The 24,631-nt window shown below is 40.6% G+C and overlaps 1 protein-coding gene across 2 annotated transcripts in view; it reads left to right on the top strand.

Annotated features, from left to right (window-relative positions):
- uacab (uveal autoantigen with coiled-coil domains and ankyrin repeats b) overlaps positions 1–22,679 on the top strand; it is a 48,158-nt gene extending 25,479 nt beyond the window's left edge. For both annotated transcript variants that reach the window (XM_037095060.1, XM_037095061.1), the window contains exons 3-19: positions 852–940; positions 2,889–2,953; positions 5,410–5,467; positions 5,737–5,807; positions 6,192–6,298; positions 7,444–7,625; positions 8,086–8,123; positions 8,584–8,640; positions 9,658–9,765; positions 10,212–10,244; positions 11,779–11,871; positions 13,601–13,631; positions 13,729–13,778; positions 14,487–17,186; positions 17,645–17,797; positions 18,661–18,726; positions 19,696–22,679. In XM_037095060.1, the coding sequence (XP_036950955.1) occupies positions 852–940; positions 2,889–2,953; positions 5,410–5,467; positions 5,737–5,807; positions 6,192–6,298; positions 7,444–7,625; positions 8,086–8,123; positions 8,584–8,640; positions 9,658–9,765; positions 10,212–10,244; positions 11,779–11,871; positions 13,601–13,631; positions 13,729–13,778; positions 14,487–17,186; positions 17,645–17,797; positions 18,661–18,726; positions 19,696–19,767 (3,973 nt within the window). In that variant the 3' untranslated portion in view covers positions 19,768–22,679. The remainder of the gene's footprint in view (positions 1–851; positions 941–2,888; positions 2,954–5,409; positions 5,468–5,736; positions 5,808–6,191; positions 6,299–7,443; positions 7,626–8,085; positions 8,124–8,583; positions 8,641–9,657; positions 9,766–10,211; positions 10,245–11,778; positions 11,872–13,600; positions 13,632–13,728; positions 13,779–14,486; positions 17,187–17,644; positions 17,798–18,660; positions 18,727–19,695) is intronic.
- The last annotated feature ends 1,952 nt before the right edge of the window (positions 22,680–24,631 follow it).

A 24,631-nucleotide genomic window follows, 5' to 3' on the forward strand; every position in this document is an offset into this window, starting at 1 on the left:
GATATTCAAATTTTAGCATTAGCTAAATTAGCATTTTAATAGATTCCTGTCAATGTTGGCATAAAAGCTCAAGGATGAACTGAAAAAACTCCAAAGATATTGAGGTCTGTGGATTGAATTGTATTACCATGCAGGTTATTTTGTGTCCTTTCGCTCTTGATTGTGTAATAATATCACAATATTTTGAAATCTCCTCATAGGCACTTTGTACATGCTAGGAGTGGGCAACAAAATCAAATATCACAATTTTTATTGATCAAATACCTCAATATCCATGTTGCAACAATATTGTAGGAAAAACTACTACTTCACAAATTATAAACACAATGAAATCCTTTTAGAAATAATCAGCCTTGATAAGGATGGTAAGTTCAAGAAATAAAATTTCTTAACTGTAATGCAGCCTTTAAAATCAGGAACAGACAACACTCATGCCATATGACGATATAACAATTCCACTGATATAAATAAGGCAAGCGATGGTGCATTACAGACAAAAAATTGAGGGATGCTGAAAGCTGCAAATGGAAAAAGAGAACCTGTAGTATTATAAGATGGTGCTCAAGAATACAAAAATGATGCTGAACCAGAAGGACAGTGTTGTTTGTGTCTTCTTAGTTACCATGGAGTCATAACAGACCCTGAGGTTTTCTTGGTATTTGGTTTAAGAATGCAGATCTTGCCGATGGCAAGTAACCGAGTGTCCATTTACAGTCCCTCTCTCATCTTCAGTTTCGGTCTCTCTACACCATATCACTTCTTCACTTGGCTTCCTGTCTTCTCTTTGCCAGCTCGCTCCATGACAAACCGTCTGTTTTCCTCTCCTTATTTTTCTCTCTTCTCGTCTCCAGGTTTCATCTGGCTGCCACACGAGGACACCTCGAGTGTCTCAATCTCATCCTGGGACACAGTGTTGATGTCACTGCGACTGATGCCGCTGGTGAGTTCAGGTTGGATTAAAGCAGTACCCCAGAGCTTTATTTCTATACTTTGATGTGTTTCCAAATTTTCTCCACATTAAGTATATCCATGAGGGTAGACCCAGCACTGAAACCTCCTCAGAGTATAACATAATAGGATTTCAAGGCCACAAACATTTGAAAGTTCACTTTGTATACAAGCAGAGAAACTCTGTTTCTCCACAGGAGGTCCGTGTCGCAAGTTTTTGTACTGTATGCAATGATTAAAAATAAACAACACTGTGCACCTTGTTCTCACATAGAGAAGGTGTGATTCCCACATTATCACATTATCAATTAAGGCAGGTTACAGTACTCAGTGCCAGAACACGTTGCATGTTTTGTGCAAGGAAATTAGTATGTGTGAGGCAGAAAATTGGTCTCATTAGCATTTTTTTTTCCTACTAAAGAGAGTGCTACTCAGCGGTACGTTAATTTGCCTCAGTGTGAGAGCATAAATTGGGATGTGAAATTGGCTAAATAATGAGCAAGAGACATGATCTGATCCATCCAGGATTTCTGAAGCAATATGGCAGCAAGGCAAAGATGGAGGCAACAAATTACATTAAGTCTTGTTGCAGAATGCAGATACTTCCCTTCTCTGATTGGACTAGTAGAAGCTTTTATATTTTATATTTTCATGTTTTAGATATCATGCATGTCAGATCAGGTATGTAAATATTGCAGGTTTTTGCTTGACGAACTGACCGCTGATGGTATTGGTTTGGAATATCTAAATATGTCAACAGAAGTTCTCTTATTATTTTTAACATTCAGCCAGCCAAGAAAAGATGAACAAGTCACACAAGAGATCAGTTTTAATACCAGTAAATGAAATAACTTACTTAAGACGACTTTGGAAACAGCGAATAAGTGTCCCGACATATAAAAAGTATGTATCGTATTGTGTATAGCATCACGATTTTATTTGATATTTTTTCCATGCTGATCCATTACTACTGATGAAATTACTCACTGTACAGCCCGTCTATTCAAAACACAATATAATTTATGTCAAGCTGTGACACAGTTGTGTTATTATTATTAACTCAAGACCAATGATCATGTTCTTCCAGCTAAGATGAGCTCAGAGTGGTTCACTAATTGATCTAATGGTGTCAGTTCTTGTTTTGCTCTTCTGCAATCAATTGCAGGAAACTCATTTTTTTTTAGTTAAGCATCAGCAGATTGGTCGATATAGTGACTTATACTGGCTGTTTGACAGAGAATGATATTATTTAATGGCAGCTGTAATGATGAAGTGATACAAGAGTCTTGTGTATAGTAAAGTGATAACTGTGACAAATGAAGGAACAGGTCTAACTGGCTTCTTTAGTTTTCAAAACACTCGTCCTTTAATTAAGGTTGTTGCCTGAATCCAGTCATGGAATGTGCGTGGTACATTTGCTCAAGTACTATACTTAAGTACAATTTTGAGGCACTCCACTACATCTGGATACATATATTGCACTTTTTACTTTTTTACTCCACTAGATTAGTTAATTATTACTTTACAGATTACACACTGTATCAGAGCCAAAGTAGCGTTTTTATTGTATTGGATAAAAAAAGTAAAAAAGATTCCTATAATCAGAAAAATACTGAATATTGGATCCAGTGATCTACCAGGCTGATCATCAGTGGACTCATTGTATACAATATATAGATACATGTATATTCATGTATAACTTACTTATACTTGTACTTTTGCTCAAGTACTAGATTGACTTTTTAACACAATATCTTTACTTTTACTCATGTGACTTGTGATTACTTTTTAAAACACTGTTTAAAAACAATCCTTGTTCAGCAGTGTATTTCAGTCTTTACATATGCAATTTCTTGCATATCTGGCTTGAAAGAAACATGCATGCAAACTCCAGATTGTGACTACACTTCACTTTCTAATTGCTGCTTTTGTCCTCTCAGGTAAAAATGCTCTTCATCTGTCTTCAAGAAATGGACATTCTCTGTGTGTGCAGAAACTCCTGCAGGTAACGTGCAGTCATCCTCTTAACACGGTTTGCACGGGAATGATACTCCTGTGAGATAATGTGCCAAATTACAAGATATTGTCTCACAGTAGGAGGTTCTTTGCACTTGTAGTTTCTCGCTGTGTATGTACACACTCTACTGTACAGTATTTATTTGCCACTGAGCAGCCTCCTAGTCTCTGGCCACTCAGAGCAGTTTCCCTTTCAGCTCCTTTAAATAATTATTGCCAAACAGCTCTGGCAGCAGAGACCGCTCCGTATCGGTCAACAGTAGGCCCCGTTGAGTCACCATGACCCACTGGAGGATTTACAATGAGGGGGCTATCGCTGCAATATTGTGCTCTCATAGCGTTGTAGCCCCTCCCCCTGTGATCTAACGGAGGTCTTGGCTGTTGGCAGGGGGTTGTCAGTGGTGTTGACAAGCCAACCCTCCTGCAAACCTGCCGTCCATTCTTGGTGCCGTCATCACACCAGACATAGCAGCTGGACGCCAACACCCACCTCCCCCACCACCTCCACTATCTCCCCTCCGTCAGCCGAACCCTCAAGGTATAGGATATCCCCCCTCCACTGCTCCACCATCAGCTCCCATTGCCTCTCTCCCCCTCGCCCCTCTTAGCTTTGTCATTTGAGCATGCTGCTAATTTTTGGCCCTTGTTGCTAGAGAGAGTTGGGTTTTTTTAGTCGGGCCAGAGCTGGCTGGCAAGCTTACCCAGCAACATCAAGCCCCTGTTAGCATTGAGTCCTCAAGGCGTCATAGCAGGCCCTCATCACCACAGAGGTGCAGTCACTGCTGTCCAACCAGCTGACTGACTGTGTAGAGATGTCACAGGCATATCAGCACAGCGCCACTTAGCCTAGTGTGACCTGCCCGCTGTTGACACTCATGTTCCACTGACAGCCAATGGAAATAAATGATTTTGTCCTCTCCTCTCACTATATTTGCATCTTTTTACTTATTTATTTAATAATAATAAAATCCAGACTCAACAATCAAATCAAGCACAGTGCTCAGTTATAATCAAATTATTCAAAATGCTATATGGCCAAGTGCAATATCCAAATTGCAGAAGCTTTAATGCTGTGATACATGGTTAAATGTGTGTCAAAACAGCCTTATAATGAAGTACTGTAGTTCTACAGAGATGCTATGGCCATACAAAGACATTTTGCTCTCCAGATGTACAAAAAGAACAACAAAAAACAAGTGACACCATGCTCGCCATGCTGTATCATTGCATAGCGATAGTGAGGTTAATAGGGAAGTAATGTAAACACTTCTTTGGGTTTTGGACTGTTGGTGGACAAAAGAAGACGATGTGATGAAGACATGACTTGGGCACTGGGTTGCATGCTTGTGATGCTTGATGATTCACATGTTTTTTGGCATTTATATAAACTAAACAGCTGAATAATCCAGAAATTAAGGGGCACATTAATCAATGAAGAAGTTAATCACTAGTTACTTCTCTTACCGTTACTGCTTATCAACCTAGTACATTAACAGCACTCTTATTGGTTCTTTTTGTTACCTCTTTAAGAGAAAATGATCAACTTGAAAACAGAATGAACAACTGCTTTATTTTCTTGCACTCTATATTAACGTTCTTGAATATTGAGCCAGCACTATTTTGAACAAATTACATTTATAGAGTGTAATGTGACAATAAATCAAACAGATGAAAATGTTTTAACATGTCAGGGAACAATAATGTCAAGACACAGGTAGCATGAGTAACAAGTGTGAGCATGCTGCAGACTGCAGCATGACTACAGTGTTTACATACACACATAGGTTAATAACTTTTACTATCAGTAAGTTGAATATTTAGCTATGCGCTCTTGAATTCAGCCTGAAATCATCATCTAAGCTGTCATTCAGAAAATGTCTAAATTATTAGCCTAATTGCTGGATGTAATTATTCTTGAGTCTGAGCGATTCTGAAGGACAGTTGGATGAAGCTTTCACCCTGTCAGACAGAGGTGATCACATAACTGGACCTTCAGCTGACTGATGGTTACCAATGAATTTTCAACCCATGATTGTATAATTTTTTCGACCTTGTGTGGGGTCCTGCTACAATAGCATAACAAACAGGACAGGAAGTCTGAGCTAGGCTGTTGATATGTGATGTATTTTTGCAGATTGTAGATTGCTTATGTTCCCACCCTTACATGCAAAAGACTTGTTGCACATGTGGCAATGAGCATCATTTGCATCGATTCTCATGAAGTATAACCACACTCTTGAAAATGTGCTTCTCTCAGTCTTTGCCACTTGGAGCCGGGTGTCTGTGTGTGAAGTGCCTTCATTTTACAATACTTTTAGCAGAACCAGTGATGTTGGAGCTCATATGTTCAATCCCGGTTTTGGTACCAAACCTAAAGGGTTCCATGGATAATCCAGCAATACAAGAAGTAACATATTTTTTTCACTTGTGTTTGTTATTTTACAGCACAACAGTCCAGTTGGAAACGTGGACCTACAAGGAAGAACAGCTCTACATGATGCGGGTATGACCGACTCAAGGCTCCTTTGGTACACTTTAGATTGCACTGCGAACATCCAAATGCTCACGTGAATGTTAAGGTCTTCAACATTATAGGAGTTAAACAAAAATTGTGTATGATAATAAGTCATGTCTGATTTTACTTAGATGTTGATTTTTTTTCTGTACGTCAAGCCAGTTCCAGGCTCCTGTTTGAGCTGAGTCGATGTCCGTATGTGTTTCAGTGCTAAATGGGGTGAAATGATTGCAGCTGTTTTTGCTCTCTCTCCACAGTCATGGCTGGATGCCCCTCCAGTGTGAAACTACTCTGTGACAGCGGGGCTTCTGTGAATGCCAGTGATTTTGTGAGAATTGATATTTCACTTAATTTCACACAGTGTGCTGTAATGGTCTCTTCTGGTATATTCTTTTCATTTTCCATGTATTTAGTTGTCATTGTAGAAAAGTGTATTGTATGCCTGCTAAAGGCTTTGACCATGTCACTAGCAGTCAGTAACTGCTTGTACGATCAGTCTGAGCAGCACTAAGACGATATTCAATAAAACCTCCTTTAGTTCACTTGAATGAGTACTCTCTATATTGTTTTTTGCTTTGAGATGAAACATGATTTTTAGTTGTCAATCAAGCTTTTTTATTTCTTTGTGTTGATGACGGTTCTTAGGCATCCAGGTAATTGTACTTCTAAGTGCTAGATCATATTTATTAATATGTCTCTGGTTTCTCTTCAGGATGGCAGGACACCTCTGGTGCTGGCAACCCAGATGTGTCATCCACGCATCTGTCAGCTGCTGCTGGAGCGAGGGGCTGATATCACTATCCGGGACAAACAAAACAAGTAAGAGATATCCGCCCTCATTGTGTCCGTCTTCGGTAGAATTGGCAAATTTCAATAATTGGAGACCATTGTTGCTCAAAAAGAGGCAGCTTTTGATACATGTTGTTGGTTGATAAGTTAAACAAGTCATGCTATTTGCATTTCTGCTGATTTCCTTGAAGTGACAGTCTTTTTGCCTGTTTTTGTATTCCTCTGCGTAGGTGTTAGCCATGACCAGAGGAATTGTGTTTTCAGGTTGTCTGTCCAGTTCTTGTGAACATGAAATCTTAAGAATGTCTTCAGATTTGGCACAAACATCCACTTTGACTTGCAGGTGAACTGGTTAGATTTTGGTAGTCAAAGTGTCACTGCGACTTCATAAAACACATTTTTGGCCATTGCTGAATAATTCAAATAATCATTTTTAAACACCATAACTCAGGAACAGCCACTAAACAGGTGTACGGACACATACAGCCGTGAGGCGGTAATTCACGTTTTGGAAAAAATAGATACAAATAAAATGATAAACCCTCTCTCTTTGGTACTGTGTAACATCATGATACTACAGGTGTATTTCTGTTATGTCGCCCTGTTAGCAAGGTGCTCATTGCACATCACGTTGTCAAAGTATGGGTAAGGGTAAGTGTAAGATAGGTGATAACTACGTGGGAAAGTAAAAAACTAAAGCAAACGGATCATTTTTGGTCAGGGAGTCCTTGCAAATAAGTAATAATGTTGATGCATACTGAAGTCTTAGATGTTTTTTAAGGATCAGTTAACAAAACTTAAGTCCATATGTGTTAGATGTTGCATTAGTGTCATGATTTCTCAAGTTTAAATACCACAAAAACAAGAGAACTATTTTCAGTGTGGTTTAAGTTTTGTCACCTTAACAGTTCAACACAGTTCTGCCTGAAGAATTTATTGCTGTGTCTCAGCATCAATTATAGCTCAAAGCACCAACAGTCCTTTTAATATTAAAAGAAAACAGCCAGATGTGGTGACAAAAACAGGATAAATCAACCTCGCTGAGCCAACACAGCGCTTCATTATTCAGCAGTAGTTGAACAATTGCCAGGTGAAGTGAACCTCGTGTGGATTTGGGAGCTCTAGTTTGTGAGATTTTCTTGCTCATAGACGGTTTTCTCTTTTGACCCCCTCAGGACAGCGCTGATTCTGGGCTGTGAGTATGGCTGTAAGGATGCAGTGGAAGTGTTGCTGAAGAGCGGCATTGACGTGAAGGCGGTTGATGGCTTGGGTCACGATGCATTTCACTACGCTCGCCTCAGCAAGAACCCAGAGCTTCTTGCGATGGTCAAAAGTTACGTCGAAAAAGCCACCAGAGGTCAGATAATAAAAGAGTCCTGCAGCTGTTTGTCTGGAATAAATACAAGATGAACATAATTAACCGTCACTTACTCCTGCAGACAACATCAAATGTGGCACTTTTTCATTACACTTGGGAAAATAGGTGAAAACAATAATGCACGCAGAGAAAAAGTGATATCCTGATGCTGTTTTGCTTGTCTTTCCCATTGATTAGTCAACATAATATCACAGTTGAGGCTTGGAGATTTGTATAACGTAGAATATTTAACATTGCACAACATTCTGTGTTAATTTTCTTTTGTAATCTTTATTTCATTGTCTTTTCAACATCTTTTATGAGCCCTTTTCTTTTATGCATCTTTCCTCTTACGTGTTTTCAAGTAACATTCTGCTCTGTAAACATACCTCTTTTTTCAATCATGAACACATACAGTGGGAAAATTATAATATGAACATGTTTTCCATTTCTGCTACAGATAAAGAGGCTGCAAAGATTGAGCAGTGGAAGCGACAGGTAATCTTGCAGCATTCAGTTCAAAGGCACACATTGTCCATTCCGCCTGACCAGTAATGAGGAGCAGCTGTTATTCTCCACACTTCTTTACATATTTTAGAGGAGCTTCATGTCAAAATGTAGCGTGATAGGAATAGCAATGAACTGACATTTGTGCAGCCATTTCATCCCTTTTGTTACAAGATGATAAAGGTTAAGGCTGCTCGCTCTTCAAAGCCATTGTTTATAGACCTTCCCCTCTGCCATTAGTACTCAGACGCCTCAAGATTCTGCATTTTTTGCCTGTTGTTGCCTGTTACTTTCTTTGACTTGCTGCTGTTCAATTTAGCCATTTCCAAACCTGTGACATACTCAGATGTACATGACTGCCATCTAGTGTTTATTAGAGGGAGTTGTGCCATGAACATGTCCACCCTGTGGTAATGCTATTTGTAAGAAACATGCCCTGTGTTATCTGCAGCATTCAGTGGAGCGATCAGAGGCGGCTGAGGTGAACAGAAGGGATCAGATCATACATGTAAGTGCTGTTACTTCTCCACACATATTCACTTTGTTTCATTAAAGGTACTGTATGTCAGAATTGAAAATCCTGTAAAATTTCCATTCAAAACAAATAGTGGTTATTCAGATGATATGCTGCACCCTAACTGCTGCTAACCGTAGCTGCGGATAGCTATTTAGCTCAGTTAGCCCTGCAGCTAGCAGTCCAGAGTGGTAGCCAGAAGCAAGATGGGCTGCAACAAGCTGACTGCAGTAGTTAGCTCTGCAACACAAGTGAAACTAAAATTTGTCAAGGTGAAGTTACTGAATGATAAATAGAAATTAACTCATCAGTACTTTACGGATGTGGATGTCTTGATCAGTTTTATATTTATAAGCTTTATGGTTTTGTTATTTAGCTCGTGTGTGTACCTCCGCCAAGGTGTAACAGTCACCTTAAATTCAATCAAGTCTAATCCAGTATCAAATAAAACATATTTGTTTTTATTTTTATTCTGATCTGGATCAAATTGTACTCACTCATAGATATTAGTCACCTAAATGCCTCAAGTGTTTTTCATCAAGATGCCTGCATCCTATCTCATAATGTTAAAAAAAAAAACGTTAACACAAAATACAATTAAGTCCTGGATATCTCCCTTTAACTGGATCAGCACCAAAAGTAAATGGGGTCATTTCTGGGCCGACACCCATCCGCCATCCGCATTTTGTGGAAATCAGTGCAGTGATATTTGTGTAGTAATCCTGCTGACAAACAAACCAACAAAGTAGACTCAAGTGAGACCCTGACCTCATGGCAGGAGTAATACAAAGAAGATAGTTGCTAGGCATTGGAGATTGTCAGTGGATTAGCAGTTCAGCAGGGTATAGGGTCTTTAGTGAATACCTGTGAGAAAAATGAAAAGAAATCAAAGTATCAGATATCTAGCAGGTAAGGTAGAGAATGTTACTGTATAGCCTCCACCTGCCTCATTTTACTCACATTTAAGTTAAGATTTAACATTTAAGTTTTATGTTTTCATGTGTGTCTTAGGACTTGGAGAGGCAGAACGAGACCTTGCAAGAAAGTCTCATGAAGTACCACCAGGAGCAGAGAGCCCTGTTAGATAAGGTCAACATGCTGCAGCAACAGCTCACACAGGTAAACAATACAACAATACAGCTGACAGCTGAGCTAGAAAGAAAGTGCAGTTCAGTAAAGACCTCGTAGCATATTGTCCTCCAGCACTAGCTTTTTTTTTTCAGTGCTCATAGTTTTCTGTTGGTCTGAGGACTTTGCAACCTTTGTGATAATTACTGAGCTGAGTTGTGTTCTCTTGACCTTGTATCCTAGGTCTGGTACGATAAATCAAGGCAAAGTGTGTCTTAGGACATTGTTAATATTTCTTTTTTCATAGGGTAGAGCAGGCTTTGGTCCAGATTGCCTATGTTAAAGGCGAGTGACTTAAATGCTTAATTTAGTGAAAATGATTTCTGAAATTGGCTGAAAGAACAATATGTTTTCACAATAAGGGCATTCAGTTAAATACATTGTAGAGGCATAAGTCATAGGTGAACTGACTACATATTATCCTCTTCCATCTGCAGGAAAAGATAACTGTGGAAGACACTCAGAGAGAGGTATGAAACTCATGATTGCTCTGACATTATGACAGCTCAATTGTGTTCTATCTCTGGTTGTAAGGATAAAATTATTGAATTAAACAAAACCATTATAATGAACAAGTAGAAGTCATGGGTGCAGTCTTAACGTACTTCCTGACCTCTGAAATCTAAAAATAAATGCTGCATTCCAATCAGCTTTGGAGGTCGGAATTGCTTCGTTGAAATTCCCAACTTCTGACCTCCAGGCGTTCCATGTGCACGACGCCAAATGTTAACAAAAGACTTTGCTGACTGTAACAGAATGATTTGTCTCAGCCATGCAGCCATCTTGCATATGCCCATGAAACAGAGCAGCGAAAATGACACGAGGTAGAAGACACCATCATATTTTTAGTTTTTCAGCATTTTTATTCCTCAAAAGGTGTTTGAATTATCCATTCACTCACTTAATACAAATAATGTAGTCAATAAATGCACCCTTCTTACTTCCCATGGGTGCTGCCATTGTTTTATGGTGCCAGACAACTGCTCCCTCGTGAAGTCAGTGTAGATGGATGTGCCGCGATTTTACAAGTACTAGAGTGGCATTCCATTGTCCTTTTTCTAGTATGAGGTGTAACGTTCAACTTCCAAGTTGTCTGGAACACAGCATAAGAGCTGAGGAAGTAGGCGGATTGGAGAATGTTGCCAGTGTTGTGTCAATATAGAAATGTGCGTGAGGAAGTGAAGGGGAGGAAAAAGGAAGGCAGCACAGTCTGAAACGCCACTTGAATGGTTCTTAATAGCACTTGATGACATCCTGTCAGGTTGTTCAGGAATACAGGTCAAGTGTTGTGGCAATTTATTTTGTGACTTCATGAAATAAGAAAAGAAGTTTGTTCCAGAGTTTTTAGTTGGTTCCAGAGTTTTATTTTAGTTGTGAAAGAAAGACCAACAAAATAGAAAAATTCAAATTCTTCTCTCCCGTTAAAGCTGCTGTCAAGTTGTAATACTTTCATGAACTTCAGTGGATCAATAATCGTCCATATGGTTTAATATTGTGGGCACAGCTTAGCACAAACTGTCCTACAGAGCAGATATGAGGAACTGCCTCGGCGTACTTTGAATGTAAAAACTTTGCTTTGTGAGAATTCTCTGGGGATCCTCTACTCTGCTGCCTGAGGAGCTTAATTTACTCCAAACATCTTCAGAAAGCGTCTATGATGCTGGTACTACTTGTATTGAACTGGAAGCACCTGCAGTTGTGACACAAACACACAATTTAGCCTGTGAATAATTTAGTAGGTAACACAGAGTCTGGTAGAAGACCACAACAGTCAATCTATGTCGAAGTCCCTGGTGTGTGGCTGCATGTTCTGCGCATTACTCAAAGAGGTGCACATATTGATTTGTGTAAAGTCTAAACACAGTCTTGAATAGGTGGAATCATTTCAATTAAATTGCATGTATTCTCTGCAACATATCAATAAACAACGTACTTCAGTCAGTTGCCTCCTTCTTGAAAGTTGTCTTGTTACTCACGCCTTTGCTTTTCTGTCTGTTGAATCAGAAGGAGCAGCTGAAGTCGACACTTGGTACCAAAGAGAGAGACGACGGTGCTCGAGGCCTGGAGACTGTCAAGGTCCAGCTCCGGAGCACTATGGTCAGTGACAGTATGCATACCTGAATATACTTTTTTTTTTTTTTTTATCATCTTTAATCAGAGATGCTTTGATGTGTATACTGACTTGCAGCAATAAGCGCATTTGGTATAAAGTGATTCTTGAGCTTTGATGTCTATTTTTGTTGCTCTGAGAGTCCAGGTTGCATATCTGGAGTCTGAAAGTTTTTAAGTGAAGTTCTTCGTTAGTTTACTTTCTAACTTAGGATGTAAACTTGGCTCAAGTTGTTGCAGTCCTGCAATAAATCCTACATCTGTGAAGGTTATAGGGTTATAGTTTTTGTTGAAGCTGTTTTTCAGAGGCGTTGATTGAATCGTCTGTTCATTTTTAGAGATTTACACATGATTATAGAGGGGCAGGGGCTCAAAGTCAGAAAAGGGCAGAATTTTTTTTTCAGGCCTTAATAACACAATATGTAGATTAATTAATGTAAAATTAATAAACAAAGTACTTACAAAATGTAAAATTAATAAACAAAGTACTTATAGAAACTACTTAGCTGTGTATCCTGTGTAGCTGTGAGTGATATGCAATTGCTATTTCTTTTGTGCCAACAAATTATTCTCAGCATGAGTTTATTCACATAATCATAATACTGAGGTTTGGAAGACATGCAATTCAGTTGCAATTCTTAAAAAGCAATAAAACACTGATTTATTATTAGGTTATTTATTGGAGGCCAAGTGCTAACTAGAAATACAGGCTACACATCTAAAAATGTGACAAAACCAAGAAATGACCACTGAGACGGCGACTGTCAATGTTAGAAGGAACAGCAAAGTCACAGTTAACTCAATATCTGGAAGAAGCTGAAGATTTGTGGTAAGATAAACAGCTTACACAGACAGCTTTCATATTATTAGATTATTCTTGACTCTCATTAACAAGCAGTTAGCTTAACAAGTACAAATGGGCACTCTTCTGAAATATGACTCATATTTAAGCACGTTGAATTAGTGGAAGGCGACACAAGGAAGTTATGTTATGAGTTCGTTATGTTAATGGATTTATAACTCACAAAGGTTCAAGTCCACTGCAACGTCTCATCTACATGTGTGGTAGAGTTCTCCATGAGGCAGCAGCTTCTCTCTCTCGCTCGCGCTCTCTCTCTCTCTCTCTCTCTCTCTCTCTCTCTCTCTCTCTCTCGCGCTCTCTCTCTCGCTCTCTCTCTCGCTCTCTCTCTCGCTCTCTCTCTCTCTCTCTCTCTCTCTCGCTCTCTCTCGCTCTCTCTATGCGTACAGTAGATAACCGTGGTGTTTTTATACTGCTGTTTGTTTTTTTTTTACATCCCTCTGCACAACAGGAATTTATTTATTCATTAAAAAAACACACAAAAAGGGCACTTGTTAATACGAGGCAAAAAGGGCAGGGGCTCAGCACCCCTCGGGCCCTATGTGTGTGGACGTGCCTGTTAGAGGATGTAGTTTATTGTGCTGTTCCCACTGTATAGCATCATAACATGTGTGGTGTATTATTTTGTCAACCCATTTATATCAATGAGAGTAGGCTGATCAAGAAAAGCACCCACCATTTATTTCAGGATCTACTTTAAGAAAATCCATAATACATGTGACCATTACAGTAAGTTTTTGAACTAAATTGATTCAGCTAAATGTTTCTATGGTATTAAGATAAATACAGTTTTTTAAATCAGGTCTTAAATGTCTCATTGCAGCCATGTAACGAGTGTGTGTCTCTTTGTATTCACAGGGCGACTACTCTGGGCAGTCTGTTATCAAAGGTTAGCTTCCTTTCATGCCTTGAATCTTAAAGACATTTTTACATCATTATTTCAGACTTGACCAGCAGAATATAACAGTGTTATGTTTGTCTTGCAGGTAAAGAAAACATTTTGGTCAAACAAGCTCACAGTCTGGATTCTGACCACGTAAGTTGGAACAGTTTCTTGTGACTTGCCATCTATTAGATTATTAGATTAGATTCATTATCTATTTACTCAGTCATTTATCGATGTTCAGACTACTAGTACAGATCTGTTTTTGGGCATATCCACATTATATCCAGATTGATTTTAGGAAATCTCGGCAACAAAAACAACATTAAATGCGATACTTGTGGATCTAAAACACATTTTGCGCTGGTTTAAACTGCGATACAAATTGTCTCAATCCAGATGCTCTGGCTCAAGCAGCCACAGAGAACAACAGTTTATAAACATTCACAGTGAAATGATTTGTCTGCTCTGCATCTTGATAGCATGATTGTTGGGAAAGGAGGATGATGGGTATATATTTGATATAATTTGTGTCTGCAAGCTGCGTCACCAGTGTACAAACTGACTAATGTAGTGTTACCACAGCAACCCCTGTAAATAAGTTGGTGTTGTCTGGACATAAAAATCCAATCTGATCTCTTCCAAATAACAGTGTGGACACAAAAAATCGGATTTGCCTGCTGTGTGAACAAAGCCTAAGTGGTCTGTCAACAATCATTAGTTTATAGCAGGACCTGTAATTGCAAACACAGTTTCAGTTTTCTGACTTGCCGTCATATAAGAGTAAAAGTGTCTAGTTATAATAATTTGGTCACATTTGTTGTGTATCTGTATCAATGTGTTTTCCCTCCTCCTCTGCAGGTGCTCCAGAACCCCCCCATGTCACATTCACTGTCCAGACCCTTAGAGAAGAGTCCGCCCTCTGCAGGCTGGGACCTCTCCGCTGAACTGGATGCCCTCCGACTTGAACACGAAGCAGTAAAGAGAAGACAACAGTCGGCGGAGGAGGAGGCTGCGCGGCTTAACACCGTCCTGAACCGTAGAAACCGAGAGTACCAAGAGCTGGTTCAGAGCAAAGACGCCATCCAGAAACAGGCCGACCAGCAGATTCAAGAACTGGAAGACGCCTTGGGGGACGTCCAGAAGCGGATGCTGGATTCTGAGTGTAAAGTCAAACAGCTGCAGGCCCATGTGGTCGCTGTGAAGGAACACTTGGGAGGTCAGGCGACAGAAGAACTGCGTGCTCAGCTCCAGGATATCAAGGCCAAGTATGAAGGTGCTTCAGCTGAAGTGGGTCGAGTTCGTAATCGCCTCAAGCAGAGCGAGAAGGCGCTGGAGGAGTACAAGAGCAGCGAGAGCCAGCTGGCAGCTGAGGCAGAGAGGTTGAACCAAGACCTGGACGTTCTGACTGCAGAGAGAGATGAACTCACAGAAACTCTTTTAGAGATGGAAACCCAGCTGAAACAGGCTCAGACTAAACATGGCAACACGGTACCTGCTGAGAAGTTCGACAACATGAAAAACCTGCTGACCAATGCAGTTGACGAGAAGGAGCGTCAGCTGGCTGAGCTGAGGGAAGACTATGACCGTGTGCTGGAGGAGGTGGCCGAGCTCCACCGAAAGCTGGACAGTCCGCCGTCTCACGGAGCATCAGGAGCTTCTGAGGAGCAACAGAAGATACAGGCTGCTTTAGAGGAGCAGAACGCTTCACTGAAAAGAAAACTGGTGGATTTGACCGCCAAAAGCCAGGCGCTAATCCGTGAGGTCGAGGAGAGTGAGGAGGAGAGAGATATTCTGCGGGAGCAGCTGGATGAGTTCAACAGCAGGATTGAGATGGACTTTGTACCCATGAAGGACCACGAGGAGGCTCGGAGGAACATGGTGACAGCTCTGGAGGAGCTGGAGGACAAACTGGTGGAAGCCAGTGAGCGTTACGGAAAAGCAGAAGCACAAGTTCATCAGCTTCAAAGTGAGAGAGCCACGCTGCAGGAGAACATCAGCAACATTCAGAGTTCCAAACAGAGTGAAATGGACAGTCTGAGGTCTCAGAACACTGATCTAATGAAGAAACTTGAACTTTTGCAGACTAGATGTGAAGACAAAGATAAAGAGTGTGTGCAGCTGAACACACACATCCAGACTCTGACGCAGAGCGTGGATGGAGAGTATGTTCCCAGACAGCAGCATGAGCAAGTGAAGATGGAGCTAAGTTCCGCCCTAGAGAGTGTGAAAGCTGAGATGTTGAAGTTGGAGACCAGGGAAAAAGAAAGTGGAGAAGAGATGAAGAAGGTGAAAGAAGGAAATGATAAGTTGAAAGAAGAGTTGGAAAAAGTCCTGTTGGAGATGAAGAAAGACTTTATACACGTGAAAGATCACAAAGCTGCCACAGACAAGTTCACTGCTGCTGTGGTCGAGGCAGAGAAGAGAGCAAACGAAGTGTCAGCGATGTATGTGTCAGCTCAGGAGGAAACCGTGAAGCTTACCCAAGAACTGGAGGCTCAGAAGAAAGAACTTGATACCATTCAGGAGGCTATTCAGTCCAAATTTATCCCAGTGACCACGGCTGAGGAGAAAGAGCACGCATACAATTCACAGGTGAAGGATCTGACGGCCCAACTGGTGGAAATGGAGGAGAAGTATAACAAAGAAAGGTCTGCCGGACAGAACATCAAACAGGAGAAAGAGAAGCTTAAAGTTGAGATGGAATCTGTTCAGCAGAGACTAAACTCTGCTCTAGTTAGCAGTGAAAAGCACAAGGATGTGGAGGAAGAGTTCAATGGCAAATTTGTGGAATTGACTCAGAAGTTTGCCGACTTAGAACAGCAGCACAAGGAGGTGATGTCTCAGAACGCCGATCTTCAAGAGCAGAACGCCCTCTGCAACACTCAGATCCAGAACCTCCAGGAGCGTCTGAAATCAGAGCTGACTCGGATTTCAACCTACGACACGGAGCTCAAAGCCCTCCACGATGCCATGCAGCAAGCTCAGACCGACTGCAAGAAAGCAAAAGAGGCTCAACAGGAGGAGGTCCAGAGGGTTTGTGCCTTACAGAAAGAACTGCAGGAATACCACATGGATCAGGCTTCTCAGCTGCAACAACAGGCCAAGTCTCAGGAGGCCCTGGAAGCTGAAGTCGCCAAGCTTCAGCTGGCTCTCCGTGAAGAGGAGGAGAACAACGCCCAGAGGGCTGAAGACGTGTCCGCGCTGCAGTCCGAGCTCCTTCAGGCCACACAGGCCCTCGAGGAATATCGCTCCAGAGAAGACCAGATGAACCAGCTGAACAAAGAGAAGCAGCAGCTGGAGGAGGAGGCTGCCAACCTGAGCAACAAGCTGTTGAGCTTAGCAAAGGAATGTGAGAAAGCCCATGAGGAGACGACGCAGGCCAAGGATGCTGAGAGCAGAGCGAGGACGGAGATGGAGGCCGTCCAGGAGAAGGGACGAGCCATCGAGAGAGAAATCAGGGAGCTGAAGGAGCGATATGACGAGTCGCTCAGCACCATCGGTGACCTGCAGAGGAGGATTCAGACATCCGCTCAGCAGACTGAAGCCAAAGACAAGAAGGTAGTAAAAACATATTCACTGATGCTTTATTATGGTTTACGGTCAAATACAATATCACTATATCCAAATACACAAGCTGCAATATTTGACTAACAACTACTTAACTAGCCACTACACCACTTCAAGTTACAATGATGTGCTGTAGCACTGCAGAGATGTCCCTGCCTATAGATCTTTCTTTGTTTGGTCCAGACCCCAACAAATGTCACATCATCATGGTTTTAACAGTTTTGTCAGTTAAAATGAAAGTTATGATGTATTTAACTATAGCTAAATGACACTTCTATCTTGTGAAAATGAAATGATCCACCATTGAAAATAATTTGTCCAAGCAGATTTGGAGAGAAAATCAGGTTTTTTTTCTGTTTCCGGTGATCTTCTTTCAGTTTTGCAGTGTGATTGGAAAGATAATTAAAAATGTACGAATAACCACGTTAATATTTGTGTTTGTGTGTCAGATCACAGAGTTGTTGACGGACGTTGAGCGATTGAAGCAGGCACTGAACGGACTGTCCCAGCTTGCGTACACAAGCAACGCACCCAATAAGAGACAGACGCAGCACATCGACACACTCCAAGCCCAGATCAAGAGCCTACAGCAGCAGCTGGCTGTGAGTGGACACGCGTCACATACTGAAACATGTGTTAGGGAAAATTAAGTTAATGTATGCATGCACTGCTTCTTATGTAATACAATTTACTGCACATTAATGCACACTTTTATTAAGTCTTTCTGAAAAACTGGTGGAGCCTAATTTCTTTATTTTTATACAATTATACATTTTAAACATTGATATTTATAGAGTTTTCTTAGCAGAGTTCATGTGGCAACACTTGTTACTTAAAAGATGAATGCTGGGACTTAAGTTATGTTATGTGTAAGGTATTTTAGTTTTTTGGCTTATGGTGTAGCTCGGAGAATAAACATTTTATACCAAAAACACATATTAAACATTTTCTTTCTTTCTTTTGTACCATATTAGCTCTTATTAGTCAGTATAAAGTGCTTATTAATGCCATATGCCACCTCAACTATGAGTTAGTTAGCTTAGTTAAGCCTCACTTTGCAATGGGGAACACATTCTGAGAGAACTAAATATGAGAAGTTCTTTTGATGCTATAAACACTTAATTGTTTTCAGTCTGTCACACAAGAATAGACCATATTTATGAAGCCTTATTGGGGGGGTGATAATATCGTATTCTTCATCACGCTGGGTTACAGGTCTTTTACTTGGTGAATGGGGTGAAAATAAGAATACGGTCGGCTCTTGCTAGTAATCATAACTTTAAATTCTCCAAATCCAACTTTAGAAGAACAACTGGGTGCTATTCTAATCCTAATATTTAGGTATAGGTAGGAGATGTATTATATCGTGGAACTAGAGTCAGTATTTATGATGCTGGCCAGCTGAAACATCGAAGTTAACCACTGTTCATCTTTGTGTCTTTTTCTCTCTCTTCTGCTCAATAAGGATGCTGAGAGGCAACACAGAGAGGTGGTTTCAATTTATAGAACTCATCTACTCAGTGCAGCACAGGTGAGTTTATCTCTTTATTTTCTTTCTTAAACTCATTGTTGAGCTCACATTGTTGTTAAAGAATGTTTGCTTGGTTCTCTTTATCGGTTTTCATAAAGATAATTAGGTTCTCTTGTTCAGAAAGTCTTTTTGATGAGTATTTTAAGAACGAAAACAATACGGAGGTCGGCCTCAAAGAGATTCAGTGATTGGATTTTAGAGCGGAGTTCATTAAAAATGAATCAAACTGACACAGATGCTCTTAAATATAAGTTGTTTTGGCAAAAGGATGAATTATTTCATTAAAACCTGAAAAATGGTACAATTATTTGATAAAATCTGTCTTGAGTCAGAAATCTATATATTTTTATCATTGAGCACTTAGCTCTTAACATGCACTGTGTCAAATCCCTTCAGAGCTTGTTTAAAACTTAACTGATGGTCTTAGTTGGTCAAGTTGTACAGTCATTATGGCAACAGAAAGTAATTCTCAGCAGAGAAAAATGCAAACAGAACCAGAACCGCTGCAACCCAACGGACCCAACGGTGGGTCTGTCACAACAGCTGCAGCAAGGTTTCACTGTTGCTGAGAGGTGAAATAGATTTCTGAATGGCTGACTGACACACTGGTGCTGCAAATTAAAGCAAAATATTTTCACACTATTGTAAGCAGTAAATAATATGTAGAGAGGAGCAAAACATTTTCAGGAAATCACGCTTGTTCTATCAAATCATGGCTGTGCTTTTGACAAAATGCAAGTTAAGCCACATTTTAAAACCGACTTTGGGCACTTTGTCACCATCCAAAAGCAAAAGGGAATTCATGCGTTTACACTTCAGTGAAATGTGTCGTTAATATTGTCTGAAAGCCCGACAAGTGTTCGAGGAGAAGTTTAATGGTTGGAAATCGTTACACTGTAAATAATCTGGGCTGAGATGGATGTGGTACAGATGGATTGACTGAAGCCCATCATGTGTTTTCTTTTCTAGGGGCACATGGACGAAGACGTCCAGGCCGCTCTTCTACAGATCATCCGCATGAGACAAGAGTTTGTGTGTTAAAGGTTCCTCCAAAACAAAATGCTGTCTGCTGACTCAAATTATCACATCTCCCACTGCAGAGTCCCCCGCTGTGGCCCCTGTGGGTGCCCAGTGTGTGTGTGTGTGTGTGTGTGTGTGTGTGTGTGTGTGTGAGTGTGGCTGCGCTGAAATCCATGTTTTTGTTGTACGGCTGCACTTTGGTTCTCAAATATCTCAGTCCACGTGTTATGAGTCAAAGTGAATAACTGTATATTTTAAAATACAGATGTGTTGTTTCACCCTCAATAGAAACGCAGCCAATGAAAACTGAATTTATTTAAAAAATGATATTGTATCAAACTGATCTGTGGACTGATTTTGATATAATGATCTTCATATATGCAGGAACATTTTTCACTCGTTCAACATGTGGAAAAAAAGGCGATTCCATACATTACTGTTGAATCTCTTATGAATGCAAGTCTCTGTATTTTCATGCAGCTTTATCGGATTATATTTAGTGTAATGGGAGTTGTGTAACATGTAGATCTCTTCTTTAGATGACTCACTCTTGAAATGCTCAGCTGAAATGTAAAACAGACATGAACAAAAAGACCACTTTTCACATTCCCACCTGACAGTCAGCTCTGGTTTTTAACAGCAATGTTTTCCAGAATTTAAAGGACAGGTTCATAATTTTTTCAAGTCTGTCTTTAAATGTTGACTTTTCTCCTTCTGCCCAATGCTGCAGTCCCTCTGTTCACTCTTTGTCTGAACACTACATTTTTAGTGCCTGTCCCTTTAAGACCCCCCCTCCTGAAAAGCCCCGCCTGGCAGTGACATCACAACCTTACAGAAGTCCTGGCGGCTTGTGTGAAGGCATAGTTTCTGAATACTTGCTTTGAGGATTAGTCTGTAGATTGAGCATTTTGATGCTTTCACAGGATTTATGTTAATGTGAGTCAGCGGTTGTAGGACTGCTGGTATAAACCTTCAACTGGGACACCAAAAGGAAACCACAACAGACTCTGAGCTTGAAACTTACACGCTGAAAAAGCCAAGTTACTCTAACACTAACGTACAGTAGCCACTAATGTTATGAACGTAGACAAGCTAATAGCTTTTACCTTCTCTTTTGTGGAGACTTGGCTATTTTAATGTCACTTCTTGCAGCCAGAGTTTGACCTCAGCCAAGATGAATGTGATCGGTTTAAAGAAATACAGCGATCCAGAGTGTTTCTAGCTCCACGCCATGATGATAATTGGTGCCGCCGGATGTTTCTGTAGCGCTGACAGAGCTGTGGAGAGAGATTTATCTACTGTAGCAACTAGGCTGCTTTTAATCACAAGAGTGGATATCGTATAAAGTTAGAGTAACTTTTCCATTTTCCATTTTCACGGACAGTTCCTTCCTGTTGCAGTGAAATTATTAACAGAGTGAATTTTGGACTTTGGAATCCATTCATTTCACACAATGTGAATATTCATTGATGATTACAGCAAACAAAACCTGTTTTCACAGACTTCAAAAAATTGTAAACCCATCCTTTAATACAATACTCAAATATCACCTGTGCATTGAAGGAGTTACTGATCTCCAGTCTGAAGCTGGCAGTGAAGAGATCCCTTCCTGACATGATTTAAAGTGGAGTTGCTCTGTGGAGTGACTCGACTCCATCCCTTACATTTGAAAAGCACAAGAAGAAGATCCGTTCACGTCCATTATGAAGAGAAGGGAAGGATCACAGTATCCAGTAACAGTGTCAGTGTACATGTGGGTATATGCGTATTGTTTTAACACAGACTTGAATCTCTCTTTTAACCTTGTTCATGTCGGTTGTAACACTTCAGCGTCTTTCTCCAGACTCATTTTGTGGCACAGTTTTCACCTTCTGCAGGTCCAAACTAGCACATGTGTTTTCAGAACAGTCCCAAGACCTGAAGATGTGGAAATCATCAGGATCTGGAGCTGCTTGCCATGTTGTCATGCGGTTTGACGGTTATGTGACAGATTTGACAGTCGTGTCACACACAGTCTCGTCTGTGCTGGATTTGAGTCGTGGTGGAGGCGGAGCGGAGATCTCTTGCTGTGTCCTACAGTTTGCAGTGGCACGTCGTCCTTTTTGTTGAAACCAGAGTGTCCTCTAGTGGTGAGACTTGGCAGGCCAAGTTGATAGAAATTGTAATTATCAGTGTGGCCCAGGGGTGCGCAGCAGTTGTTTCTGGAGGCTGTAGACCTGCACCAGTGACATTTATTATCAGTCTCACAGACAAATGAGAAAATATGAAATGTCAAACTAAATAAATTAATGAGCTCAACCGTCTTCAGTGACGGCAAATGAAGCCTGACTTCATATAAAACCTGATGTATGCAGCTGTGAAGGTTGCAGCCTCCTATAACAGCCTCTGCGCACCCTGAGCCAGCTGCTGGTGACTCTTGATGGTGTAGTGTAGTGCTGTTGTGATTGTTGAGCGAGTCTCTCATGCCTTTACACTGATATATTTTTCATAGCTTTGTACGACTTTAATTACTGTACTACAGTGTGACAATTCTGATATTCAGCAGGTCTGGAAGTAGAACGGCACAAAACTCGTCCCGGGTAACATTTTAACGTAGGAAGGAACAGATTCCTTCATCACTGTGGATAGAAGAACCGCCTGGCGATGAGTCGCTACCTGTCAGCTGACACACCTCTCTGTTTTTATATTCTGGCCAAAAACTATTTTACATGGTTTATAAAACAAGTAGCAGATGTTTGGGATTAACACTAATTGCTTTGAATATTTCTCTCTGTCTTCCCTCGACCGTTAACACAAACTATAAATAAAATCCAGTTAAATATGTAATACTGTAATACCAATCTGTTTGAATCAGTGGTTTTCTTTTGGCATTAATATTTGTGTTTGTGGATCAGTAATAAGAAATCAATAAAAGTGCCTAACATAGAAAACTACACCTGTGTTCAGTGTGTTTTGTTTTTGCCGCAGTGAGGAATTCTGTGCAGTTTGTTCCAGATGGAAATCCTTCACAAACTTCTGTGAACCGTTCAGGATTCAAACAGTTGAAGTAAAGATGTCATGTTAGAATATCACTCTGGTAAAAATGGAAGTCATAGAATCTGATATTAAATTAACTTAAGTATCAACAAGTAAAAGTAAACTGCACATATGTTTACATGTATACACATTAAAATGGTTGGGTGATTATTGGATGAGATATTGAGCATTTTCCAATCACCAGAATCTGGTTATTTAGTGTTTTTTTTGGCTCTGATGGCACGTGTGATCTGCAAGGTAACGAGTAACTAAAGTTATCATAAAATAAATATAGTGGTGTGAAAATTAAAATATTTGCTGCAGTAATGTAGTGGAAGGGAAGTCTTTAGTAGCAGAAAATGGAAATGCCCAAATCCAACTTTGAGGTACTTGAACTTTAACTGCCTCAACCTGAACTTAAGTGCCTCACTTGAGTCAATATAGTTACATTCATTTACTGAATGTAACTATATTTTAATCGTTTGATTTGATCTGGAAACATAAGAAGAAACCAAACTGATCTGATGAAGCAGCTCAGCTCATTTTGTTTTGTTCTCATTAACTCCTGAATATTTAATTATGCAGAGAAATGCCAGAGCATTCAGAGGCTTCCTCGAGCGGTTTACTGTGGGTGTGCTTCCAGCTCCACACACTCGTACTTCCCTTGTGGGAACAGCTCAGTTCATGTGGTTTCACTTTAAGTACAATCAACCCAGGAATGAGGGCGAGTAGCTCTTTGGCACACAGCGCTCACTTTTATCTCTGAGCCCGTGCCTCTATTGATTTGTCTGTTGGTATTTTCTCTCTTCACAAGATTTATTTTTCATTAAAGCTCTTTTCAGTGGGATGCTGAGAACAGAGGTCGCGGCTGTTTCACTTATCTCATTTCAGATAAATTCATGGAACGCAGCCGACGAGTGCCGCGGAATTTTCCATTTAAAGAGCACGGTGTGCTTAAATAGGCCTTCTGCTCTTGAAATCATCAAGATTACTTATAAAGACAGAAAAAAAAAATCATTAATACAAGCTTCAAGAAGTTTATGAGCAAGAGCTAATTCATTCCATATCCCATCCTCTGTCCACACATATACACACACACACACAACCTCTAATTGATACAAGACTTGTCCTGGGTTTGATTCCTCTGAGAAAATCTTGTAGGTTTCAAGTGGCAGCTGTCCCTCTCTCCTCCTCCTCCTCCTCCCCCTCCTCCTCCTTCCTCGGTTTTATGATTCTCTTTTTTGCGGTCTGCGCTGAATAAGCTGTTCTCAGCAATTATGGCAAATACAATTCAATCTGTTGGTAGATCGCTCTTTAATCTCATTTCCAGGCTCCTAATCAGTCCCATACATCTACTTGCGGCCATTTGGTTTACCATGGTGACCCCGTTCCCGGCCGCAAAAGAATCCCATCTTTATAAAATTCGTCATCCCGAGAAGGATCAGAGACTTTATTTATGTTGGAGTAAGCCCCGGCCGTCCACCACATGCCTCATGAGTGGTAAACTGGCTGAGGAAGCAGGCGGGTGGTTATATACACATCAGATACACGCCCACATCTTTGCTTCCAGTGCTCTGAGCTGTCACGAACGTTTGTCATCTCACACAGCAGAGCGCCACCTCTGAGCCGCCTGTGCCTGGAGGAGTCTGCTCGTGTTTGTGACAGCATACTGTTATGACTACCTGACACCTGAAATGACTTTCTCAACCTCTTCCTTTTCCTCTGCCCTCTCCCTCCTCTATGACCTGTGTGGTTAGAGGTCAACTTTTGTAGTAACCGATGAATCTGTTGAGTGATTTCTTCTTCAACAAATGTCCAAATTCTGATTTCCGCGTTTTATTTTCTGGTTTCTGTTGACAAAACAGGACAT

The sequence above is a fragment of the Acanthopagrus latus genome, chromosome 4 (assembly GCF_904848185.1).
Source record: "Acanthopagrus latus isolate v.2019 chromosome 4, fAcaLat1.1, whole genome shotgun sequence".
NCBI classification, from domain to species: Eukaryota; Metazoa; Chordata; class Actinopteri; order Spariformes; family Sparidae; genus Acanthopagrus; species Acanthopagrus latus.